Source organism: Theobroma cacao, chromosome 2, assembly GCF_000208745.1.
Source record: "Theobroma cacao cultivar B97-61/B2 chromosome 2, Criollo_cocoa_genome_V2, whole genome shotgun sequence".
NCBI classification, from domain to species: Eukaryota; Viridiplantae; Streptophyta; class Magnoliopsida; order Malvales; family Malvaceae; genus Theobroma; species Theobroma cacao.
Window position 1 is genome coordinate 8,554,045 of NC_030851.1, and position 13,393 is coordinate 8,567,437.

General features: G+C 34.9%; 2 protein-coding genes across 8 annotated transcripts; one reads left to right on the forward strand and one right to left on the reverse strand.

Annotated features, from left to right (window-relative positions):
• On the forward strand, window positions 2,548-6,495 carry LOC18608508 (endoglucanase 5). The gene is made up of 11 exons (XM_018115757.1): window positions 2,548-2,838; window positions 2,944-3,156; window positions 3,918-4,118; window positions 4,214-4,300; window positions 4,379-4,543; window positions 4,765-4,888; window positions 5,000-5,163; window positions 5,324-5,657; window positions 5,749-5,793; window positions 5,885-5,929; window positions 6,019-6,495. Exons 1-11 carry the CDS (start codon window positions 2,629-2,631, stop codon window positions 6,309-6,311), a joined length of 1,881 nt encoding a protein of 626 aa, XP_017971246.1. The 5' UTR covers window positions 2,548-2,628; the 3' UTR covers window positions 6,312-6,495.
• Window positions 6,691-12,913, reverse strand: LOC18608509 (nucleolin 2). Of its 7 annotated transcripts, none has more exons than XM_018115752.1 (21): window positions 12,708-12,913; window positions 12,522-12,567; window positions 12,161-12,330; window positions 11,771-11,899; window positions 11,563-11,682; window positions 11,351-11,470; window positions 11,178-11,270; window positions 10,870-10,956; window positions 10,681-10,788; window positions 10,473-10,577; window positions 10,214-10,285; window positions 9,701-9,769; window positions 9,471-9,605; window positions 9,298-9,378; window positions 9,101-9,192; window positions 8,911-9,028; window positions 8,251-8,339; window positions 8,048-8,138; window positions 7,843-7,934; window positions 7,145-7,443; window positions 6,691-6,973 (listed from the first exon to the last, which is right to left on the reverse strand). In XM_018115752.1, the coding sequence occupies exons 1-21, from the start codon at window positions 12,738-12,740 to the stop codon at window positions 6,942-6,944; spliced, it is 2,181 nt and encodes a 726-aa protein (XP_017971241.1). In that variant the 5' UTR covers window positions 12,741-12,913; the 3' UTR covers window positions 6,691-6,941. The 7 variants fall into 7 exon arrangements, with proteins under 7 accessions (XP_017971241.1, XP_007043307.2, XP_017971240.1 ...); XM_007043245.2 differs by having other exon boundaries at window positions 10,473-10,574; window positions 11,351-11,473; XM_018115751.1 differs by having other exon boundaries at window positions 11,351-11,473.

Below are 13,393 nucleotides of genomic sequence, written 5' to 3' on the forward strand. Positions count from 1 at the left end.
GTTTTATATTTTTATTTTGGATCAAATAAGCTTTTACGATTAATTATTGACTAATTGTAATTAGTGAAAATACCACCTATCATTCTATATTGACATGGCATTGATGTAAAGGTAAAAAATACTACATACTCATATTATCATGCCAAATTAACATGTTACGTTATTATCGATTATAATTTATCAACATACTATATCATCATCAATTATGATATGTTAGCATGCTATATCAATATCACAATGCATAGAATGACAAATGGCATTTTAACCAAGTTAATAAGCTTTTTATGGCTATTGATTGATTAATTGTAATTGGTCAAAATATCACTTATTATTATATATTCATATAGCACTGATATGGTATTGATGTGAGGATGAAAAATACTACATACTCATGTTATCGTACCAAATTAACATGTCACGACATTATTAATTATGATTTGTCAACTTACCGTATTATCATCAATTAAAATATGTTAGCATGTTATATCAGTATTACGAGACATAGAATGACGAATGGTATTTTAATTAAGTCAATCATTAGCAATAAAAGCTTATTTAATTCAAATTAAAAATATAAAGACTTAATTTAACATAATAAAAATAAAAGAATTTTTTGAAATAGTTTAAGAGCTTTTTTAAATATTATGCGTTTTAATTTTCTATACATGTATATATTGTTAATAAAGAAGTCCATATAGGCAAATTCATCACTTTGTAATGAAAATAATTTTAAGGGGCACTTTAAAAAATAACTCTCAAAGATAAGATGTTTTTAAAAAAAAAGCTCTTTTTATAATTTTAATTATTTTTAGTCAAGTTGGACAAAATTACTCTTAATAAAATCTTTTCATATTCAAGTGCATATGATGTTACATACCATGCACATGATATTACACGTCATATTTAAAAAATATTATTGTTACATGCTATGGTTAAAAAAAATTATTATACGTCATATTGAAAAAAAATATTATTATTACACTACATATATAGGAACATGTTACACTACATATTGAAAAAAAATATTATTGTTACACGTCATATTGAAAAAATATTATTACATTTTAATGGCTAAAATGTTGTTATTACTTGTAAACCAAAACTTCAAATCCTCTCGATTTTTTTTTTTTGACAATTTGGTACTGATTAAAATGTTTCTAACATGTTTTCATAAATCAAAATATATATATATTTATTTAAACACCTATTTTGGCTAAAAATTGAAAAAAAAAAATTCCCTTTGAAATCCTATGTTTATAAATTTCAAATTCTTACATTTATTGGTGTCTAGGTGATTCAAACTATTTCAAACATCTGTGATTATTTTTACTGTTTTAATTTCATTTAAAATACCTAAAAATCAAATTTTTCGAATAATCATCCACTCCAAGCACATCAAAATCATCATTTGGCATCTTGAAAACACGAGAGAGAAAAATCAAAAGCACAGTAGATAGATACCAAAGAGAAAAAACGATAAAATTAAAAAAAAGCTAGACGGTGAAAGAAAGAAATCGAAAGTAGAGATGAAAATAAGGAGAAATTGTGATGAATGGCTTAATTTATTTGAAATAGTTTTAAGTGTATTTTTATCAAATCATAGTTAAATATAATTAAAAATAGTTAAATGTATTTTAATAATTATTTTTGAAATCCCTTATAAAAGGGTTATATTTTTTTATAATTTTAATGGATATTTAAGTGGAAATGAAGCAATGGGGCGGAGGCTTCATCCCAGAGACACAAAAGTACATGATAGTGATGAAGCGTTAATTTTTATCTGCCCTTACTCTTTTATTGGTAAGATAAGATATTTCTTTTTACAAAGAAAAAGGGTATTTTTCAACGTCATTTTTTATTGGGGTCAGCATGTAAAACAACTAAAAAAGAAGTAGAAGGCGAATTGATCTTTCTATCATGTCAAGCTTTTCTTTTATTTTACCCAAACCTCATTCAAAAAACATTATGTAATTATGGTGTAGTCTCCAAAAGAGACATTTGAAATTGAAAGAATAAAATTCAAAGGGAGGAAGCATCCATTTTCAATCATAATAAAAAGTATATATAATTACAACTATATAAAGCTAGGTTAATGAAGCAACAATATCACAAGAAATCAATATATAAATAAAGGTTGACAAATACATTTAACTTAGTTTAATTTGGTACTAGTATTAATCTATATATATATATATATATATATATATATATATATATATGTTTGTCTAAAGTTGGCTACCTATTTGGTTATCTAGACGCATGATTGGCGGTCCATAAGCAGGTGCAGCACCATAACCGTATATCTATTTTTTTTTTTTTTGTGTCAAACTGTAAAGATATACTAACATATATAAATATACACACAATAATACACAACGTGAGAAGCTCTACTTTTTGTCATCTCCATTGTTAGAAACTTGGAATTAAAACGTGAGGGCTACCACTATCACCAATGTAATCAAATATCACAGAGATTCTCAAACCTGTTTCTCTTCCATTCTTATGTCCCTCTCTCTCTGTATAAAAGCATTGTTCACGTAAGAGGCAAAGAAGCATATAGGCAGGGTTCGGACAAATATTGTAGTGTCTTTTGAGTTTTGAGTAAAGCTCAGCCCAGGCTCCCTAATCATGAACAACTTAAACTTGGTTGTCTGCCTTACCCTGGTTGGGCTAGTTGGATTTCAGGCGGCCATTGCAACAGCTGATCAGTTCAACTATGGTGAAGCTCTTGACAAAACCTTCATGTTTTTCGAGGCACAAAGGTCTGGTAAACTACCCGTCGACCAGCGTGTCAAGTGGCGCGGTGACTCAGGCCTCAAGGACGGCTCTCATCAAGGGGTAGGACACTTCAAGCCTTGCTTTAGCCCTCTGACTAAAATTTTTTATTATATTGAAAATATACAAGCAAGTATTTGTTTTAACTTGTCTGGATGATCACTACAGGTGGACTTAGTAGGAGGATACTATGATGCAGGGGATCATGTGAAGTTTGGGCTCCCTATGGCTTTTAGTGTGACAATGCTTGTATGGGGAACTATTGAATACAGGAGGGAGATCACTAATTTAAACCAAATGAGGCATACTCTATGGGCGATCAGATGGGGCACTGACTACTTCATCAAGGCTCATACTCAGCCCAATGTTCTCTGGGGACAGGTAGGAATATTGTCAAATCCCGGGTTAGGTAAACTGTTTCATATTACTTTCATTAGCACATTGTTGAATTTAATCAATACCTTTTAGAATATCACTTAATTTTTCAGGAATTTTTATTTTAATCTTTCAATTTTGGAAAATTATGTTTTGATTATTAATATTTATTAACATTAATGTTTTAATCATTCAACTATTAGAAATACGATCAATTAATTTTAATCACATAATATATTCATATCAACTCATCTGTCACATAGTATTATCCACATGATCAAAGTCACTTAACATGGACAATACCATGTGACCAACATCAATTGACATTGGACATGTTACATGAACATGCATCAAGGGTTTTAAGATTAGTTGATACGTCAGTTAACTATTAGTTTATAACGGTTGAATGATTATCAAATTAATTTTGATAAACATTGATAATTGTGTAACCAAAATAGATGTTCTCAAAAGTTAAGTTACCTAATGGTAATTTAATCTAATCTTTATTAACTTTATTCTAAGTATATAGGAAGCATAATTTTCACATTTTGTTCAAGTAAGAGCACTTGTTTTTAACTCTGTTGAAAGAAACGTCATGTGAAATGAGATGCATGTTCTTATTAGCTAAATGATATAAAAACAATCTCAACGGCCCATCGATGATGATCCGAAACTATTTTCTAATTAAATTAAATATGATTTGAATAAAGGGCCTTTACCTTTCCATGTATTATGTGCTATGTGAAACGGTATGTGCAAATGATCAGGTTGGGGATGGGGACTCTGACCACTATTGTTGGGAGCGCGCAGAAGACATGACAACTCCTAGAACAGCTTACAAGCTCGACCAGGATCATCCTGGTTCAGACCTTGCTGCTGAAACTGCTGCTGCTTTAGCTGCAGCTGCAATAGCTTTCAAGCCCTACAACTCTTCTTATTCAGCACTCCTCCTAGTTCATGCCAAACAGGTAAGAACATCTAAAAGTCCCAATGTCTATTAATAGAAATATAAGGGGAAAAGGTTCAAATTTTCACTGACGTTTTAATCTTCAACCCGTTGCAGCTTTTCTCATTTGCGGATAGATTTAGAGGCCTATACGATGACTCCATCCAGTGTGCTAAGCAGTTCTATACATCATCAGGTTATTCGGTAAGTAATACAATGCCTAAATCCTTAACTTCCGCGTTCTGATATTCATTTTTCTTAATCAACTGCTCTTTGGTGAAGGATGAATTACTGTGGGCTGCCACTTGGCTATTCCGAGCAACTGGTGAGGAGAACTATCTGAAGTATGTTGCAGACAATGCTGTCTACATGGGTGGAACTGGATGGGCAGTCAAAGAATTCTCTTGGGACAACAAGTATGCCGGTGTGCAAATCCTTCTTTCAAAGGTGAAAAGAAATCCAAAGTCCATCGATTCGTTCCCTCTTTTGTGGGGTTTGAACCTTGCTTCGCCACAAATCACCCTGGGTTAAGGCATATAATTGCTAATTGAGTTCATTTTTCTATCATCTCTTACTCAAATAATGCTAAAACAGAATGTTCTGCATGTTTCAATTGATAATTACTGCAAAAAATAGTCAGTTAAAGAGGGGTGCCATTGCCATGGCAGGTATTGATGGAGCAAAAAGGTGGTGCATACACTTCAACATTAAAGCAATATCAGGCCAAAGCAGATTACTTTGCTTGTGCTTGTCTGCAAAAGAATGATGGGTACAATGTCCACCTCACCCCTGGTTAGTATTGTTTATTAAATCTCTTTTTGATCGAATCATAATTCTTTGCTTGAAGTTTCTACAATTCAAAGGGGTAACCTAAATCTTCATCTGCTTATATTGATGTACCAGGAGGTTTGATGTATGTGCGTGAATGGAACAATTTGCAATATGCTTCAGCTGCGGCATTTCTTCTTGCTGTGTACTCTGATTATCTCTCTGCTGCGAAAGCCAAACTCACTTGTCCTGATGGCCAAGTTCAACCTAATGAAGTTCTAAATTTTGCCAAGTCACAGGTAAATCTATACTTTGTCCTTAAATGAAATAACTAATAACGAACAATACTAGTTTCTCAACCTGTTTGACGCCTTTCATATGGCTTTGGTTGTTTGTCTTCCGCTTCCTTCAATGAAAAGGCTTCATAACATTTACTTATTGCTTGGATTTGTTGCACAGGCTGACTACATTCTAGGGAAAAATCCCAAGTCTATGAGCTACTTGGTTGGTTACGGACCAAAATATCCTATTCACGTCCACCACAGAGGTGCTTCAATTGCCTCTATCACAGTTCTTCCTCAGACAGTGAGCTGCGTCCAGGGATTTGAGGCCTGGTACCGCCGCCCCGAAGCAGATCCTAATGTCATCAACGGAGCACTCGTGGGAGGACCTGATCAGAACGATAACTTCAGTGATGACCGCTCCAATTATGAGCAGACCGAGCCTACACTTTCTGGCTCTGCACCGCTTGTAGGTCTCTTCTCTAAGCTGGAAAACCTATTTGGAAACAAAGGTAACAACATTTTCCTACCTCGCTGAACATTGAACTAAATCACTTGCTGCCAAGATCGTAAATTCTGAATTCCCTGGCCTAAATTTGACAGGTCCATACCATAAAGGATCAGCAACAACAGACCAACCAAAACAAAGTGAGTAAACCAGAATTTCTGTTTCCCTTAATCTATCTGATCATTTTATTCCCAATAGCATCTCATCAAAGTCCATATTTCCTACTTCCAGACTACCATCTCCAGCAGACACCGGTACCCAGCACAACATCTTCAGGTGAATAAAGATAATCAACACCAAATATAACAACTCAAATATGTTGTGTGGTTAAGTTGCTAAAAAACCTTGATCTGCAAATGTTGCAGGTGGTGTCCCAGTTGAGTTCCTTCACTCAGTAACCAGCTCATGGAATGTTGGGAAAGCGACATACTACCGCCACAGGGTAATAATCAAGAATACATCTGGAAAGCCAATAACAGATCTTAAGCTGCTGGTCGAAGATCTCTCAGGGACCTTATGGGGACTCTCTCCAACTCCTGTCAAGAACACCTACAAGCTTCCACACTGGCTTAGAGTCTTGAAACCTGGTTCGGAGTGCAGTTTTGTTTACGTTCAAGGAGGGCCCCAAGCCAAGGTTTCAGTTCTCGGCTACCATTGACTCCTGCAACACTTCCTACCCACATAATTTCCACACATTGGGAGTCTGGGACCCTAAAGCTCCGCCCGAAAATTGTAATTTACATATTTAATATACAATTTAACGATAAGTTTCAGAAGATTCTTAATGAATATCAACTTCACGTCCTTGGTATGGTAAAAACATATCAAGGACCTTTTATCAATTGTACATCTTTATTTTGCATAAATTCGTGGTTCTGCCTGATTTAACTACTCAGGAGGCTTGAAACCCAAAAGAAAAAGAAAATGCAACTCTACTCAAAAGGTTTGAGTTAAAACTTAAAAGCCCGATTAAAAGTATCGGGACATTTTCAGGTTTAACACAAACAGATAAAAACGATCCAATTAATAGCAAATGCTTCGTTGACTTCCATAATATCAAAATTATATTTTTATATATAATATAAGCCCAAAAGGCAAATTCTGATAACAAACAATTAAAAGTTAATAGCAACGGCATAAAACATTTCACGAAATCCGACACAATAATTAAGATAACAAAATAAAGTTGGAATGCCAAAAATATATTCTACCAAAAACAATAACTACTTTTTAACTTAAGCAGGGACGATAAGGCAGGGGAAAAAACAAGTACTCGACCCCACACTCACTAATCCTCATCATTGAAAGTTGTCTTCCTTCCTGCATTTGGGGGGATAAAATTTATGAGAAAGCCACACATTACGTTCATGATCTATCTCAGCAAGAAGAAAGGAATTAATGTAATCAAAACAATCAGCAATAATAATCTATCTCAGCAAAAATATATATAAATATAAATGTAAGCAAAACAAGCAGAGCAACAGCATATACCCGTGCCAGCAGCAGCAAGGTTTGGCTTATTAGGTCCACGACCTCTGCCAGCACCACCAAATCGACCACCCCCACGCCGACCACCACGACCACCACGGCCACCACCATCCCTTCCCCCACTCCATCCCCCACTCCTTCCACCACTCCTGCCACCACCTCTTCCACTGCCTGGACCATCACGGAATTCACCTCTTGGTTTTGCCTCATCCACAGACAAGGAATAATTGCTTAGTTCAGATCCATCAAGTTCTAAAGCTTTGTTGAAACTATCACCATCGTTGAAATCCAAGTAAGCATAACTGCAATCAATTGATTATAATCAGATACTGACTACTTCTAACCATCACAAGAAAGCTTCCAAGATATTAGAGTTACAAGGAAAGAAATTCAAACAAGGAAGGTGCAATAATGAATATTCAAGGAGACTTCAACCAGTGTAACCCCATATATTATTCGTTCACATCCAACATGCATTAAATGACTAGGTTCTACTTAGCTATTTCTATGGCATTATGCAAAAAGCACTAGGTACACACTTATCTACAATCTTAGGACGGAAATCAGCAAAGAAGAAGATAAAAGGGGGAAAATGCAAGTAATTCCAACAATTGATGTGAAAAACAATACAAAGACAAAGCACAAACGATAGAAAACAGGATTTCAGAACAACATAAATAACAGCATCAATAGATACAAACCCTTTCACACCACCAGTCTCCCGATCTACTGGAATGGCCACCCTAGAAATCTCTCCACAAGAACCAAAGTGCTCTTCCAAAGAACTCCTAATCTGTGCATGTTTTGGACACAGTAAATATATAAATACAAAAAAGGAAAAAGATGCAAGGCGGAGAGGAGAAAAGAGCAACTAAAGCTAGCTAATATTTAAAGCAAACCACTAGCCTCATCTTCACCAAGAGATTGATCAAACCCCTTGACAAAAATTGTTTGAGTCTGACTTCTTCCACCTTTCTGGAATGAATTGTTCCCATTGCTGCAAAGGATGGTGAGGGAATACGTTGAATAAATCAATGGAATAGCAACATAAATATTGAGGGTTAAAAATTAAATAGCAATTCAAAGATTGGAAGAAAGGAAAAACATACCCACTGTACGGTGTGTATGCACCCCTTTCACGGGCCAAATCAAGTCTAAGAGAACGATTCATCAAATATTCACCATTCAATTCCAAAGCCTGCAACAAAGATGATGTTAACTAATAACATAGCAATGCTTACTTACGAACAAAACAGTATGAATGCAAATACATTTACATTTCACTTGAAAACCGATTTATGTGTTAAAATTTTCATAGAGCTTCCCTTACAGATTTTAGAAAACTACTTCATAGAATATTTTATCATGCATCAGCACTTACTTGATGTACAATTTGAGAAAATCATACCAATTTTTTACAAAAACCTAAAACAAAATCTATTTGGTCTTTAATTTTCATCAGCATAAAATAGTTGTGCAGTACAAATACAATGCTTACAGAACAAAATTTCAGGACTATAATTTTCATAATTGAATTAATTAGTTTAATAAACAAGACGTTATTCTAATGAAGATTGACATGTTGCCAATAGTTATTTCATATCACATTCAAAAGCAAGTAATAGTCATTATTTGACCCGATAAATGATTTATTTTCTATGAACTTCAAATATGAATCTGTTCAATACAAGTACATTAACCAATATTCAGTTTATACATCAAACATCCTTCACAATCCAAAATAGAAAATAGACAAAGAAGAAATCTACCTTCTGTGCAGCCTCTGCTGTAGCAAATTCAACATGTCCAAATCCCTTAAAGTTCCCTTCAGCATCAGTAGCAAAACGTATATCCACAATCTCACCAGCATCTTTAAAGAAATTCTTTCTGCAGAGTAACATTGATCAGACAAAAATAAAATAAAATAAAAATTAGAGGGACCAGAGAACCTAAACATACACATCAGCTTGTTCAACTTGATAAGGTAGGTTTCCAACAAACAAGGTCTTTGATCCTGTAGGTTGACCTTGAGGCGTTGCAGGAGTTTGGGGCTGCAAAGAAAATTCTTATCAGAATCCATCCAGATTAACAAAATGAGCAAAACAAACAATTGGGGTAAATTTTGAAAGAAAAGTGGAAGGGAAATTGGCATTTACAGCTTTCTTAGCAGACTTAAAATCCTGCTGCTTGGTAATTTTCTGTGGGGTTGTAGCATCCACCATTTCACCATCAGTATCCTGATTCCAATATACAAAATCACACTAAATTAAGCAATCATCATTATCACCAAAAGTATAACACAGGCGACAGAGATTCCCAAGATCCATACTTTTTTCTTTGGTGTTTCTTCTTCATCATCACTTTCCTCATCTTCATCAGATGATTCTTCAGACCCCTCCTCTTCATCACTGCTTACTTTTTTGACAACTTTAGCATCTTTTCCACTATCTGAAGCAACCTTTGACTGCAGTTTATAGAATTAGACAACTTAGTAAATAGATACTAGAACAATAATGAAAGAAACATCTAGAGAAACAAAGATGATCAAGAAAATTTGACCTTTTTGGCTGCAGGTTGTTCATCCTCACTTTCATCATCACTATCATCATCATCACTATCATCACTTTCCTGAAAAGTAAGAGGGAAAGTTAGCAAGAAAAAAAAATCATACTGAGGTCACAGTTCACCCAATGTTGGAAATCTCATTAATAATTTTTACAGAATTAATCCCTAAATCAATTAATACTTATATAACTTAGAGTTGCTGAGCAGTCAAGACAAATCATCACTGGCAAGATAAAAATATGCCCAAATGATCATGTTCAACCCAAAAGAATAAAGGAAATCAGAGGAAAGTTATCCTCCTCATTTACTATTTAGCAAAAGCCAAAATAGACTGTCCGATTAGTGCACGGTAGAACAAGCCCAACAGACTTCACTGCTTTGATATAACTATTCATTAAAAAATAAAAGAACATGAGCAGCTACATCATAACATCAAAAGTTGCCCTAGTGACTAATGCTGATGAACGGGAGAGCAATTACAAGCACAAAATTGTAAGGAGGAGCAACCTGTTTTGATTGTTTTGCCCCAGCTGTAGGGAGAGATCTTTTTGAAGCAACAGGAACTTTGTTCAAAGGAGCCTGCAAAGAAATATCATGCAGTGCTAAATAAGTACAACTTTAACAAGAATACAAAATGTAACAGGAGTAGCCTCCTCCTTAGAGGAATTGTTCAGTCCTCATCCTTGGAGGAATTGCTCATTCCTCATCCTCAGTATCTTATTGGAGATGGAAATTTGCCATCAGACTTAAACAACCATAAGAATACCTCATCCTCAGAGGAATCAGTGTCTGATGAACTTTTAGATGACTCTTCTTTCTTAGCTGTTTTGCCAGTAACAGGTTTCTTATCACCTTTAGCTTCATTTTCCTGCTAAAATTTATTCATTGACACAAAGACAATAAGTTAATAACACAAAATAAAAACCATGATTAAACTGAAACTGCTAGATTAACAAATTCAAAAGTTAAAATACCTCTTCTTCCTCAGAATCACTATCATCAGAAGAGCTACTACTGGATTTCTCTGTTTTCTTTGGGGTAGGAGCAGACACTTGCTTCACCACAGTTGCTTTCTTTACATCCTAGTGCAGGGCAACAGATTCAATAAAAATATAACCAAAACAACACATAGAAAACAGAACCGCATGAATGAGACATCACACCTCTTCATCAGAATCCTCCTCAGAGCTGCTATCACTAGATGCAAATTTATTAAGAGAAAATGGCAATTTCTTTGTTTGGGTGGTGTCCTACAGATTACTACAACTTATTAGAAACAATGTTTATAGAAGTGCTCCTCCCTTACATCAATTATTCTCAGAAGAGATCTTAGAGATCCACATAATACTATAATCATCTCAAGCATTACATTGTAGATAAATAAATGTTGGAAAAAATCTTACTAATTCTACTTATTGGAGAAACATTTTTCCATGAAGCTGAAGTACAAGAGCATGTAAAACACTGTTACCTCATCTGAAGAGCTGTCACTTTCCGAACTATCACTTGACCCCTTTTTGGGAACAGTGGTAGGTCCTTTCTTAGAGGCAGGCTTTGATTTTTCCTGTATATGCAAAAAATAACAATCACATAAATTCCCCTCAGATTAAAAAGCAAAAAATCAATCAACAATCCAGCACTTACATCATCTTCATCCGAGCTACTATCTTCATCTGAAGAATCTGAACTGCTTGAGGCCTTTCCTTTCTTAACAGGTGCAGAGCCATTTTTAACGGCTGCTGATACCTTTGTTTTTACAGCAGGCTCCTAAATCAAAAATTAAATAACAAAGATGGAGTCAAGAGTTTGTACAGGAATTGTTGTGTTCACCATCCAGCATTAGCCTCGATACTCACATCATCCGAATCAGAATCATCATCAGAAGATGAATCAGAACTCTCGGTTTTCACTGCCTTAGCAGCTGGAACAGAGCTATTTTTAGCAACTACTGGTTTTTTCTTCTGAGCAGTTGCTTCCTGGAAAAAACAAAAATTTGAACATCAAAACATATACAAATGACATATGAAACCTAGCAAATTTTACAAGCATTAGTGTAACACTCACTTCATCAGAGGATGAATCTTCCTCACTACTAGACTCAGAAGAATCTGAACTGCTAGCTTGTTTTGCTTTCTTTGCTGGTACAGAGCCATTCTTGACAATAGCTGGCTGCTTCTTTTGTGGTACAGGTTCCTGAACAAAATGATAACATTAAAATAGGCAAAGCAGATACAGACACACCTGCAATTTATTATCCTATAATGTGTTCTCTAGATACTTAAGAGAATTAAGAGACAACTGTGGAAAACATAAATAATAAAGTTAAGGCACATACATAATGTAAAACAGACACAAAACAGAACATGATCAAAAAGTGAACTATCAGCATTATACCAATATCAACACTAACAAACGTTAAATCTTTAGTTAAAGAGACAATTGCTATTTGCATACATCCTCAGAATCAGAAGAGTCATCCGAAGAACTGCTGGTTTCATCTTTCTTCTTCTTCTGGGTTTTTGCTTCAACTTTCTCCTTTACGATAGCCTGTGCTACTCCATCGTTTTTCTTCTGTCTTTTCACAACCACTTGTTTTTCAGGAGTTTCTTCAGCTTCTCTCTTGCCTATACAATCATGAAAGACAAACAAAATAGCTAAAGTTTCAGAGACAAAGAAAAATGAAAAAAACGTTAACAAGCAGTTGCCCCACAATGCAAATAAATTAGAATATTTTAAACCTTAATCTCACACACACAGACACACAAAGATTTAAAATTGCAAACCTAAAGAATCGAAAATATAGAAAAGGAAATACCTTTCTTTCCAGACTTAAGAGGAGCTACATCACGAGCTGCTTCAACCTATGAAAAAGAAAAGAAAAACACAAAATTAAACCAAAAGTAAAACAAAAAAGTAATTAAAAGACAACAAAAAAAGAGCCGACATAATCAACTCGAGAAAATAAATTGAAGAGTTAAAAGAAATGAAAGAAGAAGAGTACTTTGGGGGTTGATTTCTTGCTTGACTTTCCCATTGTTAGGCGAGAGAGACAGAAACGGGAGATGGATCTTCTGGGCTTTGGAAGAGAAAAACAGCGGGCTCTGCGAAACCGCAAAACCCTAGTTGCTAGGATGTTTTGGGGGGTTTAGGGTTTTGGGGAAGGAAGCACTCGAGATAATGTGGCTTATATAGCGTGTGTATTTCCAGTCTGAACGCATTTTAAACTCCCAAAAGGAGCATCGGGTGGGCTTTTAGGGTTTTTGCATGTCCCAAGTGCACTGCAGCACAGCGCGTGGGCCCGTCTTTTACTCAGTGTTTTTTTCCTTCTTTGAAGCGGTTGAATTGCACGTGGCATATCCGCACCGTCGGTTCTGTTATTGGACAATCCCCGGTGAATATTCGATCTTTTGATAATGGGGACCCACCTGACACCTGGCATTTGGATTTAAGTTGGGTTGATCATAGGCCCAAACAAGAAAATATTAAGCCGGATACTGGGCCATTTAGGTGGTCCAATCACAGGTTTGGGTCCTAAATAAACGGAAATACTTGTTAGATGTTACTTTTATCCTATTGTTGGTTATGTACCAAGCTAGAAATTATAAAAATCATCTCATAAAATTTAATCAAAAATTTTATAAAAGAAAGACGTATATTAATATTATAATCAATAATTTCTATAATTCA

Excerpts from the sequence above, each read along its gene's own strand:
- LOC18608509 (XM_018115751.1), bottom strand. The coding sequence starts at position 12,740 with ATGGGAAAGTCAAGCAAGAAATCAACCCCCAAA. Across the intron at positions 10,957-11,177 it reads GTGACAGCTCTTCAGATGAG|GACACCACCCAAACAAAGAA; the intron begins GTAACAGTGTTT and ends AGTAATCTGTAG. Across the intron at positions 7,935-8,047 it reads AATCTCTTGGTGAAGATGAG|ATTAGGAGTTCTTTGGAAGA; the intron begins GCTAGTGGTTTG and ends AAACATGCACAG.
- LOC18608508 (XM_018115757.1), top strand. The coding sequence starts at position 2,629 with ATGAACAACTTAAACTTGGTTGTCTGCCTTACCCTGGTTGGGCTAGTT. Across the intron at positions 4,119-4,213 it reads TCCTAGTTCATGCCAAACAG|CTTTTCTCATTTGCGGATAG; the intron begins GTAAGAACATCT and ends AACCCGTTGCAG. Across the intron at positions 4,544-4,764 it reads TGCAAATCCTTCTTTCAAAG|GTATTGATGGAGCAAAAAGG; the intron begins GTGAAAAGAAAT and ends TTGCCATGGCAG.